The sequence below is a fragment of the Pezoporus flaviventris genome, unplaced genomic scaffold, assembly GCF_033815535.1.
Source record: "Pezoporus flaviventris isolate CSIRO_AGI_PZ_B2104156 unplaced genomic scaffold, CSIRO_AGI_Pfla_v1 ptg000129l, whole genome shotgun sequence".
NCBI lineage: Eukaryota > Metazoa > Chordata > Aves > Psittaciformes > Psittacidae > Pezoporus > Pezoporus flaviventris.
This window is the reverse complement of record NW_026892677.1, coordinates 3,337,123-3,353,933: the sequence shown is the minus strand read 5'-3', so window position 1 is coordinate 3,353,933 and position 16,811 is coordinate 3,337,123. Positions and strand designations below refer to the sequence as shown.

The 16,811-nt window shown below is 43.1% G+C and overlaps 1 protein-coding gene across 2 annotated transcripts in view; it reads right to left on the bottom strand.

Moving 5' to 3' along the window:
- Positions 1–12,565, bottom strand: part of CUNH10orf90 (chromosome unknown C10orf90 homolog) — a 77,627-nt gene extending 65,062 nt beyond the window's left edge. The window contains exon 1 of one of the 2 annotated variants that reach the window (XM_061478563.1): positions 12,216–12,565. In XM_061478563.1, the coding sequence (XP_061334547.1) occupies positions 12,216–12,528 (313 nt within the window). In that variant the 5' untranslated portion in view covers positions 12,529–12,565. Of the gene's footprint in view, positions 1–5,155; positions 5,258–12,215 lie in introns of those variants that run through there. The other variant, XM_061478564.1, reaches the window with a different exon arrangement.
- Between the last annotated feature and the right edge of the window lie 4,246 nt (positions 12,566–16,811).

The window sequence follows — 16,811 nt, the reverse complement described above, 5'->3', positions numbered from 1 at the left end:
TGCTAAAAGGAATTATTTGCTCCAGGGACTGCTCCTGCCTTTTGCACTACAAAAAGTACTTTAATGAAATACATTAAAAAATAAGAACCAGATGCTTCAGCCCATTCTCTTTTGCTTCTGTATAACCAAGAGAAGCGGCACCAAGCTCTGTGAACAGAATACACCTTTGTTTACCAAACTGCATCTCTTCCATGGGCTTTCCATTCTATTATCACCTGTTTCTAAACATTGTGTTTTACTGATTAAAGATATATGTTCTGCACCAGAGAGGCACGTGTGCACGAGTTCAAGATTTACATCAGTTGCTTCTTACTCTATTAAACAATATCAAATCCTTACACACCTACCTAGAGCCCCAAAATATTGCCCATCTCCCAACCTTCCCACCACTTCTCACCTACCTCAGTCCTCAAGACCACACTTATGACATCCAGAAGTCAAACCCAATCCCACCTCTTCACGGATCAGCCTGAATGTCTTGCAGCTAATGATGTGTCTCAGAGGGGGAGCTCACCAGAGCTGGAAGAGGGGTAGAGTCATAGGGACTCTACATACATACGTACTCTTGATGCAGCAAGGACCTCTACAAGATATGGGTATTTTTTGAGTTACTGCTTGTATGGAAGCATTTATCTCATGCAGCTTAGTTAAGTACTACTTCTACAAAGGCACTGGGGAGTAATCTAATATTTTAGTAGCACTATGATGCACACTTCACAGTTTGGGAATCCCAGGTTTAGAGGAATTTCATTTCAACAGGAGAGCACTTTCCAGGGATGATCCTCTGCTGATACCATCTTGCAGTCAGGGTGTGCAACCCCAGTTGGAATGGGAGAGCAGCAAGAGAAGAAAAACACGTCTGTGGGAAGCGGAGCCTGACACATGCACACTTAATGAGTCTTAGAATTGGACACGATTCAGAAGTTGTATATAGACAGTCTCAGAGCGCTACAAACATGAAGTGCAGGAAATAATTTGAGCTACTCAAACATTATTGAGCTGCAATCAACTAATCACTTAGGAAGAAAACCAAGAGTCACGAACAGCTTAATGTAAACATCTTTTCAGCATGCAAGAATAGGCAACGAGGAAAACAAGTATTAGGCTGCATAAGGAATAGAATGCGCTATGGAAAATACAGTAGTACTAAAGACAATCTAGTGGCATGCTAAAATACTGTGTCTACTGATAGTTCTTGTCTCTAAAATTTTAAGGGTACCTAAGTTGTATAGGTGCATCTATTATTTTCAGCTTTTATGTACTAGGTGCTCTTACAGTGAGAATTTAGGTATGGGCAATAAATATAGGCTTTATCTTTTAAATCCAGTTCATCAATAACCACATCTTCATTGAAGAAAACATTGAACCCAAACTCAAACAAGATTTCATCTGAAGTTTGGGTTTATTTCAGTTCTGGGTGGTAGAAGGAAGCCACTTCCTTTTTCCATTGTAAAGAAAAAGGAGAACGAACTTAACTTTATTTACAGCAACGATAATATTATGAGAGGCATGAGACTTGGTAATTGAGTCAGGAGGAGAAGTGGAAGTCTCCTGTGACAGCCTGCAATTGTCAGAGCTCCAGCTAAATTCAGCAGACTTAGATTTAAGTAACATTTTGAATGCCTGGATAGTACCTGTATCAAACCTGGCCCCCGGACCTCTAGAGATTGCTTCTCTCTGCGTTTTGGTCCTCCTGCTTTAATGCAGCAAATATCAACCAGAAAATTATATGGGAAACACTCCACTTCATGCTAAAAATATTTCATGTGTAAATGCATGAAAAATTCCATCCCCTAGCAACTGTGAGATTCTTGCTGGAAACAGTGATGGGAAAGATGGGGCTCCAGGAATGTTAAGAGTCAAGCAAGGATTCTGTGGGTGTGAAATTGCTGGCAATTACCCCTGATCACTGGCTGCACATGGCTTTGCTGAATGCGTTTGGATTTACTGTGGAAATTGGCCTGAAGTGTTACCAGATTCTGGGAGCCCTGATTAAAATAAACTGTGCTCGAGATCCACGTACTGCAGAGAGACTCTCGAGTCCAGGGAGAGCTCGGCATGAGCAGGAAGTGTCAGGCACCAGAACAACAACAAATTAAAGAAATGAATTGTCTCTGGAAATACGATTGCTGGTTTGAATTCAAGCTAAAACTCAGTTGCTACCTGAGGAGCATGAAGGGGCAGATTAAAAACATCAAAAATAATAACTGGGAAGGTAAGAAGCAGAGCAGCTCACTGAAGAGCCAGACAGTAAATGAGCACAGATGATGAAGACCACGTCATTACACAGTAACCTGCCATGATTATCTATCGGCTTGGAAGGGCTGCAAAGGCAATCCCACCATGGGAGAAAATGCCCTTTGCTCACTCTTCCCTTTGCTGCCTCTCACAGACCCGGAGCAGGACTTCATTTTCCAGCATGTAAACCACAGACAGCAGCACACATTTCCTTGCAGCTCACCGAGTTACTCATCAGGTTCCTCCTCCCTGGCTCCTTCTAAACCTTTTGCTCCCCAAGCTGGGTGAGCTCCTGCAAGGAGCTGCCCTTCGACTCCCCACAAGCCTATCCATGCATTGAGCCCCCTTTCCTTGGATGCTTCCTACAAGCATTCCCTGTGCAGTCCCATTGTTCAAGGAAAGGTTTGCAGTTAACTAGTCAGTTTTGGAGTCACCAGCTTGCCCCAGGCGGGCACTGCAGGAGCTGTGGCCTTGTCCCATTGCACCCTATGCCAGCCTCAATGGTGAAAGCAGCAGAAGCTGTGCAAGAGGGGGCCCTTATCACAGCCCCCCATGAGCCTCAAGGAAGAAAAGGTTTTACAGAAGACGGCTCAGAGACCCATTTACAAGCCCTTTTATCTTTCCACCTGCAAGAGAAAAGAGACCTGCAGTGGTGTTTGGCTCGCCTTCTAGCATCCTCCTCCCATATACCATAACCAAGTCAGCCCACACTTCCCGCAGGAGAAGCACATGAAAGCAGTTGCTAATAGCTGAGCTGCTGGAGGAAGGCTCTGCATGCTGCTGAGGGAGGAGGGTTTGGCTCTGGGCAGCACTGCAGCTTAGAAATTGCCATCAAGCACACAAAGATAAGTTGAGAGACCAATGCAGATTTGCTGGCCAAGAAACTTGGTCTCCTGCCTCCACGCAGGATGCAAAAAGAAGATGAAACCTTACTTAAGGACCTCACGCTGTGAATGTGGGTATCAAAGAAATGATATAAACATGGTTGTGTTACGGATGATTCCCTGGGCCATGGCTGAATTTTGCACTTAAGGCAAAGACTTCAGCTTTTTGAGTAAGGAACAGGTCTTTTTCCCAAGCATAAAAGCACTTCTTTGAGCACAGAAATTACTTTCTGCTATCTTACTCATAACCTTTAGATTAATTTGCAGTTCTAAAATGTTTGCAAGTGATATCATGACAGTTTCCTTCTGAAGAGATTTATTCTGCAGCTGAATTGCTGGTTTGTATACTGAAATCTCAGCTCCACAGGTTTTGGTGGTCCTTAGGATTAATGCACTGAATTCCTGCTTCTCAGACTGCACTATCTGATTGGTTTTAGTCATCCTGCTATGATGCATTTCTCCAAGGTGATTTTCCCTCCTGCTCACTGTACCTTGGTCAGAAAATGCATTTTAGTTCAGTAATTAGATATAGTGGCATTATACATCAAGTATCAGTAATATAAAGCAGTAATGTTATGTCCATTGTGAGAACAAGTTGCAATATACATGTTAACCTGTAATCTATCACTGTCATAGCAACTTAATGCAGCTGTGCTCATATATCTTTGCTTAGCAGAGTGACTACCAAGCATCAGGGTCTGGCAAGTAGTTCTCAGCAAAGAGGATACTGCCACGATGAAGACAAGGATCCTCCTCCATGCATCTTCCCAATGATGCAAAGCCTTGGCTGCTGATGGAGGAGCCAGTGGAGCCACAGCCCAGGCAGCTGCTTTGCTCCCAAGTCCAGCTTTTACCAGCATTTTTACAAGCACTCAACTCAAACGTGCCCGTGTGTTGTTCTTCATTGGGTTTCTGCTTCCAGACACATTTCCAGTGCTTGTGTGAGGCTGTGTCCTCAGCCTTCTGCTCCTCATCTGGCTCTCCAGAGTATTATCAGCTCCTCCTCTGCTTTCTACATCAACTGGTACAGTGCAAACAAAAATTCTGCTCACACATGCCTTGCATGAATCTATTTTGGATAAGACATGCTTATGTGTAAACCCATCTTGCAGTCTCCTTAATATGAACTATCAAACTTCTATTCTGATTGAAAACAAGTGTGTCGCAGCATGAAGATCTAAACTAACCTAAAACAGCTTATATTTTTGCATATGCCTTTTTTCCCTTCCCAGAGGAATCCAGTGTCTCACAAATTGCAATCATAGAATGATTAAAACAAAGCTCTTTCTGCAGCAGTCATTAGAAGGCATATTGATAACTTGCCTCCAATACACATTTCTGTGGAGCAAAAGAGGGAACTCTTAGCTAAGCAAAACACCTGAACATCAACTGAGAGTGGAAATCAGTGAGATGCTCAAAAAGCAGTAAATATGTAATCACAGAATCCTGGAATGGGTCTGGATTGAAGGGACCTTAAAGCTCATCCAGTCCCAACCCCTGCCACGGGCAGGGACACCTTCCACTAGAGCAGCTTGCTCCAAGCCCCTGTGTCCAACCTGGCCTTGAACACTGCCAGGGATGGGGCAGCCACAGCTTCTCTGGGCACCCTGTGCCAGCGCCTCAGCACCCTCACAGGGAAGAGCTTCTGCCTAAGAGCTCATCTCAGTCTCCCCTCGGGCAGCTTAAAGCCATTCCCCTTGGCCTGTCCCTACAGGCCCTTGTCCCAAGCCCCTCTCCAGGTTTCTTGCAGCCAATATATACATGTATTAGCCAGTATTTATTCTACAGTGCAGAGAAGTAAAGAAAGATTTTTTTTTTGTGGACAAACTTACATTGTTCCAAGAAGTGTACTCTTTAGGAATATGCTAAGTCTAATACCTTGCTCGTCAAGTCCTAATCTCCACCCAGTGCGTGATACCTACAGTTCTTGTTGACCCACTCATCTTCTGCCACCAATACCCATAAAATGGACATAAAAATACATAAAAATAAGAAAATATACGAAGTTCTATAAGGAGAAAAGTTGTCAGTACCCATGGCCAGGTTCACTTGGGCACTGGAGGATGTAGGCACAAGGCTCACATACATCTCCACTCATATTTTTAGCCGAAGCTTAAAGAACAATAAAACAAACTAAGCTGTGAGAGACAAATACACATTAGCATTTAGATTAACAGTTATTATCTCTATTTCCCATCACCAGACAACAGTGAAATGCATGGTGATGGTTTAAGGGTTTTTTCAGAAAGGTTAAGGGCTGGGAAGCACTGGCCTTTAAGATCAAGGGCCCTGGCCCTGATGTGTGCTGCATATCCTCAATGCATCTGGACTCCAGCTGGACTTAAAATTCATATTGCAGCAGCAATTAAAAGACAGAACTAGGTCATGAGCTGTTCAAGGCAATATGCAGGCAAAAGAAGGAAAAAATAGAAAAATACCCAAAGAAAGCAGCATTTGCCCTAAAAAAAAAAATCAGGATTGAGAGATGCAGAATTATGAGATGACAAAATGAGGAGGATACAACAGGAGGAGTTTGGGTGATTTAGGTATGTGAACACTTTTTCCCCAAACAAAGGATGTTCTCAGTTCTCATTATGACAACTTAACTTTATGAGAGGACAGGGAATGGCTGAAGTGATGCTCAGCACCCACCAAGAGCTGAACGTTCACCTGTGTGCTTGGTCCTTACACACGGCTTGGTGCTGCATGTGTGGGACATTTCTATACACCCCCATACAGTGCTATTTGCAAGAGTCATTGCTGTGACTGGAAGGCTGTTATAAAAGAAACCATAGCAACCCTCAATCTATGTCCATTCTGGGACACAGCTTTTCTCTTCTGCCATTAAATTCTGTATCTCCATCCAACTATTTTATTCTATAGGAAAAGGATTCTATGAGAGGCACCTTCACATTGCACTCTATGATATATCATACTCAGTGTGACAATGCACGTTGTATTACCCCCATCCAATTCTAGATGTAAAAAGTGAGAATGAAATCACTTATGCTTCAATTCCTTCTTAAAAGTGCACTGGGAAGTTTTGTGCTGTTATCTGTATGTTAGCTCATAACCTCACTGCAGACTGCCCTGCTTTTGCAGTGCTGCACAATGTTATTAATGAGGGTGAGTGCCTGCCTTCAACTTAATGGATGTCTCATTTTCACCCACTCGGTCATATGAGCATAAACATGGTTGAATGACGTTTTAGCCAGCCACACAATAGTTGATTAATCCTTGGGTTTGGTTTAATGTAGCCTAAAGGTGATCTGCTAGCAAAAGCTGACTACAAAGGCAGATAGAACCCTCTTTCTGTAAGACTTTGCCTGCTAAAGCCTGGTGTTATTGAAATAATTAAATAAATAATTAGTTTCTAAAATAGCCTTCACTAGCTCTATTGGGACCTTGAAAGGTTCTGAATTGCTCTTGCTTCCCGACAGGGACTTCTGAGCCAAGTCATGCAGAGTATCTCCCCAGCCTGCCTGGTTGCTCTGTACTCGACCTCCCAACTTTTATATGTGTGCAGCTGTAAGAGATGCTAGAAGTCCAGATAAGTATAAAAATAACTGAAAGCAATGAAATTCAAACAGACACGTTTGAAACGCAGTCCCAGAGTTGTCCACACCACCTATGAGGGCTGCAGCTAGTTACCTTCTACTCCATCATCATAAGGCCCTGAGTGAGATGATTTAGTAGTGCCGGAGTAAAGGTTTGACTTGGTGATCTTGAAGCTCTTTTCCAACCTAATTGATTCTATGATTCCATGATATTCTGCTTTTAAAAACACTTAGCTTCTCCATGTTTTTCCTGGGCTGTCCTACAGATACAAAGGAAACTGTATCTATATTCTCTTGACTCAATTCTTTATCTTCCAAAAGATGGCCACAATAACTGTCAACAGCTAAATTAGTCACTGCTTATTGTATATTCTGCACCATTATGTCCTCTGTCCCTTATGAAGCCTGCACTGATGGTCTTTAATCATCAGGAAAGTTTGATATAAAGGTAAAAAAAGATATTTTTAGTTGTTTGTGTTACAGCCTTATTCAGGACCCTAATTATTAATGGTAACACACCATCAACAGCTAGAATGCAACACTAAGCAAGAGCGGGGTGTACTTTGCAGGGAGCAAAGGAAAGATTATGCATGTTCAAAATAGATAGCAGTCATCACCATATGCCCAACATAGGCAGTTTGTTCTGCATGGCTTACACTGAATGTTTCCAGTTGCTCCTGGTGGATTTTTAGGTGTGTGACTGATGAGTTGCACCATCACAGGCACATGATTAATGCATGTTGCACATCACTGATGGAAATCTGAGGCAGGTTTGGGCCTGGGACCACACACATAGGATTGAGTGTGGCTTTGCTAACCCCTGCCTTTATGGAGAGCTACAGAAACAAGAGCAACGTTGCATGAAGGAAGAACGCTCGTGAAACCTGCCATGGCAAGATAACAGCTTGGGGCTGGCTGGAGCACAGAGGGGGTAAGGACTGCTGTTCCTCCAGGCCAGGCTGCTCTCAGACACGGAACAGGATTTACAGCAGTGGAAGTAATGGAGAACAAGTAAAAAATTATTACTTTATCTGTACTGCATTTTTATCAGTACCGTTGTCGTACTTCATACGTATACTCATACCTGCTCACCTTTTCCACTTGGAATCATAGAATCCTAGAATGGCTTGGGGTGGAAAGGACCTTAAATCTCACCCAGTCCCAACCCCTGCCACGAGCAGGGACACCTTCCACTAGAGCAGCTTGCTCCAAGCCCCTGTGTCCAACCTGGCCTTGAACACTGCCAGGGATGGGGCAGCTACAGCTTCTCTGGGCACCCTGTGCCAGCGCCTCAGCACCCTCACAGGGAAGAGCTTCTGCCTAAGAGCTCATCTCAGTCTCCCCTCTGGCAGGTTCAAGCCATTCCCCTTGGCCTGTCCCTACATCCCTTGTCCCAAGCCCCTCTCCAGCTTTCCTGCAGCCCCTTTAGGCACTGGAGCTGCTCTCAGGTCTCCCCTTCAGGAGCCTTCTCTTCTTCAGGCTGACCCAGCCCAGCTCTCTCAGCCTGGCTGTTTGTAGGAGAGGTGATGTTAATAAGCATATAATTAAGGTAGTTATTTGGTTTAGTCTTTTGCTAAGGGTAAAGACCAAACTAAGCCATCCACAATGTCTTGTGGCTCCCTTTTGCTGGAGACTCCTACCCGGTCATTCACGTGTCAGTGCTGTCCCCAGGATCCTACACACAACAAATGTTGCAAGTCCCATCACAAGGACATGCTGGACCATGGGACACCCCTTCTGCTCCAGGCTCTCTTCCATAGACAGTGACCACATCATGCTGCGTTAGCTGAGGTTTGCTATGTGGCTCTGACCTGGGGGACCACTGAAGTCAGTGCCCGATGTTCAGGCAGAGCTCAGCTTTGCCAGGGCCACCCTCCTGGAGCTTGCTCAAGCAGGGCACTGTGCAGGCTGCACACTGGCTTTTCCAGGCTTTCTGCTTGATCTGCCACTGGCTCCTAGACAAAACAGGGGTGAGGATGTTTCCTGTACCTGAACTTTAAAACTTGCTTGGACTCTCAGGGTGCCCAGAGAAGCTGTGGCTGCCCCATCCCTGGCAGTGTTCAAGGCCAGGTTGGACACAGGGGCTTGGAGCAAGCTGCTCAAGTGGAAGGTGTCCCTGCCCGTGGCAGGGGTCGGAGCTGGATGAAGTCCCTTCCAACCCAAACCACCCTGTGATTCTATGATGCTACGTGGGCTTAGAACTACAGGCTGGTATCGTTTCAAATATCTCAGCCTCACATAACCACTGTTTATACAAGCTTTGCAATGAAAGCCTTAAAATAGGAAACCTCCGTGCACTTCTACATTAATGCAGCAGTTTGTCATCTGCAGCAATGCCCACAGTCAGGCAGAGCAGCCACAATGCACTGCCTTTATGTCACCAACTCCAAAGAGCAGTAATATACATCTCACACAAAGGAGGGAAGGCTGCCAAACTGTAAAGAATCTGCTCTTGCCATTGCTCACAGCATGTACCCATACCTTGACTTTCACTGAGCTTCTAACCTGGGGCAATAGTGGAGACTATGCATCCCCCTGCCTTGGGTGGGAAATAAGGAGACGTGGGCATCCTCTGATAGAGAGAGACATGAAAATGACATGGCAGTGATTACAGAAAACACCTCTTACTGTATGCATTTAGTATGCACAAAGAGAAATCCAGACTGCTCCAAATCACCGAACACAGAGTTTTTAATACAAAATGAGCTGAACCATTCTAAAGCTCTGGTTTTGGCCAAGTTTTAAAGACTTCTCAATAAATTTACATGCAGAGCCATCTCTAAAAGTCACATAAGGTAGTAAGAATTAGACCAAACACCTGACCTCTGCCCACTGCCAAGAGGAGATCTTCAAAGAAACAGAGCTGCATGTGGTTTATTTTGTGTAATCCAACAAAGGAGAACGAATGTAAGAAAAAACACCCTCCAAACTGCAGTTATAGAGTTCAAGTTAATGTGCAACCAATGCTTTTGGAGCTCTTCAAGGACTAGGAACTGACCCCATGGGCAGGGGAGAAAGGGACTCACCTGGAGGAGACCATGCTGGGAACATGCATGGAGTAAGCAAAAAGAAATACTGCTGACAAAGGCCACCCCAATCCCTCCCATGGCAGCAGTTGCCAGTCTGCCCTTCCAGCCTCTTGGCACTGGTCATTTTATTGCCCCCAGCACTCTAGTTTCCTCAAGAGCCATGTAGCCTCAGTATTAAAGAGCTTCTATACAATATCTCTGTGCAAATAGACACTAATAACATAGTATAGGTCATTTCCAAATACAAAACACAAAAATCTTTGCCACGTAATGAAGCTGATTAAGAACAATTGATTCATTCTCAGTATCTCAATGTAACCAATAAAAAGCCAGCAGGTATTTAATGCCAACTTCACCTAAGTGTAAGTTCCCTATACCCTCTGGAACCAGCATCTAGGGCATTATTCACTTCTATTTTGTCCCCTTCAGGGTGCACAAGAGAATATTTCCACAGAGGAACCATCTTACCACAGCAACGACTGCAGTGGTTGTAGGGTAACACTCGTACACCACTGCTGGCATCCAGCACAAACACAGGTTGATGGCTTGCAGAGCACCATCATGACTATTTATCAAGCCCATCACACCAAAAGCTTTTAAGTAATTAGTTTTCCCTCATTAACAGATGCAGTGCCTGGAGAAGGGCACACAGGTGCTCTCAAGCCCCATCCTAGATTACAGGGCAGCACTATATGGTCTTGGAGGGGAAAGCTCAGAAGCATCAAGCTGGGCTGATGAGGAAGGTAACACAGCCACAACATTTATATAGAACTGTTATTCCCAAGGCAGAACTGCAGGCATTATTTGGCAAGATCAGAGACCATAGCAGCAATAAGAAACATTCACAGGACATTACCACAAACCCCCTGTATTTAAATCGGAGATATTATCAATATATATCAGCATCACTTTTATGGAGACCCAAATATACTTTGTGTGACATGAGGTGTCAGAGCGATGTTTTGCTCAAGTGGCATCCTATCCTAAAAGGAGGAAAGTTTATATACATCATGTACCAAAAAGTAATCTACAAACACAGGCAACAGGGTGAGCAGAGTTCTACTACTGCAAAGCACATCTCTAATAAAATATGTGGGGTTTGTATGCTTCTAATGCATCATTCCATTTTCCTCTTTTATACTTTTAGAAGCAGAATAGACATTTGGTAAAGTCTAATTTAATATCATCACTAATGCATTCAAACACATCACTAAAAACTCTGTTGCTAAAATCACATTACAAAGAAAATCCCAGGCAAGACAGACACTGTTATCTCCTTGAAAAATATGGGCCTTATGCTATAACACCTACTGATGCGAGTCTATTGAAACCACTGGGATTACTTACCTGAATAAGGATTGCTCCCATGATTAAGGAGTGCAGGATTACCTCCATTGTTTGCATATCTCCTGTTATTTATTTATCCCTATTTTTACCTCTTGTTTCCCGTCTTCAAACATAGGGCATTTAATTACTGCTAGCACTAGATATTTCTGTGCTGTACTTTTATCTCTTCAAAATCTGGCTGTCTTTTGGATTTCAAATAAAACGCTTTTCTGATCAAAACAAAGAAACCAAAGTCGAAGCAGCAGAATCCGGACTGTGTAATTAAAACAAAACAAACAAAAAGGGGGAGAGCTTGTTATCCACAATCAAAACTTATTCAGGATTCATTTTCTATTCACTCTACTTTCCACGGCCTCTGCTCTGGGGAGCTGACTGTTTATATCAACTTTTAACTGTGCCAAATACCTGAGAGTTCTCAGGCAATGCTGATAGTATCACTACTGGAAAATAACAGAGACAACCGAAACAAATGGTACAGGTAGCTATAATGTATAATGAATAAAGGCAAAACATGTTGATGCTTTTCACATTATACAGAAGCGGTAAGTCTAGCCTTAGCTCATCACTGTCGTGTGTTTCACATACAGAATATATCTCCTTCCTACCCTCAGAAAAAAATGGATGTTGCTAATGCTTTTCAACTCTTTTTGTTATAACAGAATAGTTAATACATGGTAAGAATGTATTGCAGGACTCAGTTCCTGCTCCCCACCCAATCACAAATACCTGAATAAAGAGCAATGCCACAAATTACACTTAACAAGGAACCAACATTCCTCATGAAATATAACACACGCTCTTTCAGGTTCTCCAGTTTGAAACTGAATTACATTAGTCCCAGTTTTGATTGCAGGAAAACAGACTTGAATCATAAATGTATTTTGGTTTAGCAGTGTGCTGCAGGGATTTGAAAACTTAAGACAATTTAAGGAGGTTTGATCATAACTTTAGTGTCAATTCTGTAGACATTATTTATGCATTTTCTAGCGTTAAAAATAAAGATATTGCATGCCTTTTTAAGATTCTTTAAGTCATTTTAAAAGCAAAAAGAAAGCAGCCTATTTTTAGCAAGCCTGGTAAAAGACTGCGCATTACAGTTACCGTAAACTGAAAAGAGCTTGCAGCAGGTTCAGAACACGTCAAAAGTTGCACAAACTCACCAAAGCAACCCGTTTTCTTCCAAGAGGAGTAGTTTATGGTCAAGAACATCCGAGTTACAAAAGATTGTGCTTCCCGGGTCCATTTTGCATAAGGCTTAACCTGAAAATCCACCCGGCTGCTTTGGGCGCAGCGGGGGCACGGGGGTTTTCTCTCTCCAGAAGGCATTTCCGTGCTCTCCTGGGATGCGGAATGGCCTGAGCACGGCTGGGCCAGCTGCCACTTGTTGCAATGGTAACAGGAAAAGCCAGGATCTGCCTGCTCAGGCTGCAAGGGCATGAATAATTCATGCCTTCCACCTCCCAGCATTAGCATGCTGCTCAGGCAACGCCAATGAAGCAATTCATTTTGTCCTTTGTCTTCAGGAATAAACTTGCTGGATTAATGGGGGTTATCTGTGATGATAAAACCTGGGCCTGCTGATTTATTTAGTCTGATTGGCTAGAATGTGTGTCCCTTAAACACAGGTTTTACGTCCAGCATATAAATTCAGTTGTACATCCTCAACCTTCGTCAGGCATGGGTTGTGTGGCTACAGCAATATCTAGCTACAGCACATGAATGTTTCATTTTCTTGACTTAAACGATGGAGCTGGGCTCTTTGAGTGCTTCTTGAGCAAAGTTAAGAGGAAATCTCCAAGTACACTACTCACATGTGGTCCTGTGCATATTTCTGTAAGGACCTCTTGGACTGTTAAATAGCTAACACTTGGCTTCCAAAATGGTCCTCTTCTAAATACAAAACATACAAAAAGCCTGCAATGAAACCCAGCAAATTTATAATTTGCTGTTACATAGGCATCCAATGCAGCGTTATTCGTCAAAGAAGGGTTTGAAGGTGGTATTTTTCAATGTGATACATTTATTTGAAGCTATTTAAATAACTGGCAGTAGCGCAGTGTTTACCATCTAGAAACCTACAATAACTGAGAAGAATATCAGTAAAATAATCATAATACTGATGAATTGACCACAAAAGTATAATTGAACACAACGCAGGAGATTTTATTCTTCAATGACTTATGTGTTTGTATAATGTGTTATTGGGACGTATAAGGACAGATATTACTCCTTTTACCCGATACTGCTAAAGCAGCACTGGAATCTTGTGTTAATTTTGGCACCCACATCCTAAATAGGACCCTGGCAAACAAGAGAGCGTAGAAAATTGCTGCAGAAATTGTTTGAACTCACTAAGGAAAAAGGTCTTAAAAATATGTGCTTCAAGCTGGTTTGCTGTCAAAAAGGATATAGAGAGTTAACTTGACTACAGTGCACAAAGAGCTTTACAGGAAGAAAATACCTTGGCTAGAAGTACATTTTTCTACTGGAGGAGGTGATTACTTACTACAAGCATCTACTGAGTAAACCAGTGACCTCTACCTTTCCCAGCTACCTTTCCAGATGATATGCCTTTGCCATACAAACAACAAAAAGTTACTGGACTCAGAGCAGTTTTAAAGACTTAAAATGTAGAGAACCTCCTTAAAATCCTTTTAACACTGTACTGCATTTATGTGGTTCACCGGTATTTCCCATCACTTGCGTACAGCGATTTTGGTGATCCTTAATTTCAGATTTCATCCAGAGAACCATTACTTTGTAATGCAAATCAGGCTGCTGAACATTTCATGGCAGACTTCGTAATGCTTACTGCTGAGCCTTCCCAGAGCTATCCAGGTGGATGCACTTGTCCTCCCCTTTTCTCATCATTCCAGTTAACACAAGAAGGAAAAACAATTTGGAGCACAAGGATATGAAATAACCTGGTTTTGTCTGAGAAGTTACACATAAAACTGATTTATGCCTCTAATATTCTCATTCCAGACTGTTTTAGACTGAGAAAAGCACAGTTATTCAGCATTTGAGGTAGATAGGATTGAATGACTTTTAAGATTTGATCACCAGCTTTAAACTGCAGCCGGGACAGATGAGTTTGTGATAATCTGCTTGATTTTGACCCAAACTAGAGTTTGATGTTTCTTCCACATTGCAGGTGTGGTAGGCTAGGGCTTCAAGGTGGTGATTGTAGAGACCACTCCTGAAGAACCCTCCTCCTATGGCAGACTTCTGGCAATGGCCAAAAATATGTTTTCACCTGAAACCACATTGTTTCTTCACCTGCACCAAATGTTCAAAATGTTCTTTAGGATACATGCAACATTAAAGGAAAGGTTAGGCAGAAAGGGAGAAGATCAGCAAACGGATACCGGCCAACTCCATCCTTGCAAACATTTCCCCACAGATCCTACTGAGACCAAATTTGCTCTTCATTCTGTATATATAATGATATCTCTGGCTGCAGCTGTGGAAGGGGATTATGCAAGGTGGTATCAGCAGAACAGCTTCAGTAATGAAGCTGGCGTGTCCTGCAACTTCCCTAGAGGTCTCCAGGTAGATGGTAAACAGGAGCGATTGCAAGAGGTACAGAGGAGGAAAAGGGAATAGCTGTCTGTTAGGTGCTATGTGAGTGTTGCCTGAAAAATCGATTGACAGAGTTGTAGCACAGACTACCTATTCAGCCCGTGTCACGTATGCAACTCAGTGACAAATTATGGTTGACTGTGCTTGAACGCTACAGAAACGTTGAGTAGGATGAGCAGGAAGGTGGGGTTCCTATCCATTGCCATCAAAATATCATCTTTTAGTGCTGTTGACAGTTTAATAACTACTTCTGTACGTTGGAGAGCATTGTGAAGTACTGCCACTATATTATTAACCCGAGCTGGAATATTCCTTCAAATGCAGAACAAAAAAAGAAATATACAAATGGAGCTTCTGGCATAGTTTAAGATTAGAGGTGTGCTGTTCACAACACAAATAATCTCTCTCTAATTGCATTTTAGGAGGACCCAATAGCTTTATCTCCCAATTACCTTATATTTTTTCAGATCAAATTGATTCCATCCTATTTTAAACATCCAAATGATGGCACGCAGTTCAAAAGAAGCATTTAATTCTGGTTGTTTCCTCCAAGCAGCTGGGATAGGATGCGTATACGGAGGAGCTATGCAGCCTCCCGATAACTGAGATACGGTGTGTAGTGATCCAGTGGTGACAATCAGAGCTACAACCCTTTAATAAATCTCCACTGCTCATAAAAAACTACCTTTGTGCAAAGCTGCATCCATGTAATGACTTGAAATCATTCCTAGAATATACTAAGCTGCATCATAGCTTGGAAATGGTTTGCACAGACCCAGACTGTCACAGCTCAAGGAAGACATACATAATATCCCACAGATCAAGCATATTGTGTAGCTGGGGAGAGACAGGGTGATTGTGCGACTGCAGAAAAGATTTGGGATTCAGGAGACTGGAGTGCAACTGCCTATTGATACCTTTAAATTAGGTATCTCTGTAGTATCTGGTTTCTGTCAAGGTATTGCAGAAAACCAGTGAGATGCACCTGAGAGGTTAATGAATCGATTCTGTGCTCTGCCCATGGGCTGACCCCTCCCTGTTGGCTGTCTTTCAGCTTGTCACCTCAGCTATTTGGCTTTAATTTGTTATTCCTTGGCACCACTGGCAAACCACGTGTCCCCAGCCTGTCTACGGCTGTCACCTACCCAAGGTGGCACCTATCCAAGGTGGGTCCAGGATGAGACATCAAACGGTGGCTCTTTTGGCATGTGGTTCCAGGAGGGGCAATGCTTCAGGATGCCCAAGGACAACACCATTAACCAGCCCTGGAGAGCTGTGGAGGCAGACCTGCCAAAGCCAGGGTTTGATGCATTCTGCTGTGACATTATTCCCCATCTGTGTTTTTTTTTTTTTTAAGTCCTAGAAAAACAAAGCATTACAGAAACGTCAAGCTGTGAAAAGAAAAGTCAAAAGCCAGAAAATTCCAAGTTAATGCTGATGCTTTAGCTCACATCATTAACTCAGAGGCATGCTTGAATTCTGGGCAGAAGCCTTAGCTGAACTCTTGCTGGATTGTGTAACTGGCTGAGGATTCACACATCCAAGGGGGCACAGATTCATGTATGTGTATAAGAGGGAAAGAGGGACTGGCCAAGTTAAGATGCTAGATGCCACTGGTATGGAACAAAAGAGGGGCAATTGAGAGATTTCCTCCATAATTAGGTAGGGGAAGGAAGGTTAAAGATAGGCTCATCCCAGGGGCTGGCAGGAAGGGAAAGTTTAAATACACTGACAAATGAGAAACTCAAGAGGGAAGACATGAGTTAAAAGGTGGGCAGGGAATGAAGGAGGTTCAGACTGGACAGACAGGGAATAACTGGGGAGGAAACATCACAGTGACAGGAGAGTGACTTGGATAGGGATCTAGTATCAATCTGGTGCCAAGATAGGGACTGGAGGGAAAATGGAAGGAGGACAGCGATGTCTCAGAAGGGAAGAAAGGTAATCAGGAATGTTATAGACTGAAGAAGAAAAATCAAGGCACACAAACAGCTCACATTTGGGGGCAGTGGACAGAAGAGCGGCAGCATATTAGATTCATTCTTCTTTGGTAGCCAGGGCAGAGCAGGATTCAAGTCGCTATTCCTATCTCTGCCCAGGCTGCTTTGCATACTGATCCTGCTACCTGTGTCTATTTTCTATAAGCAAATACATAGACTTTAACTTCTGCTTAT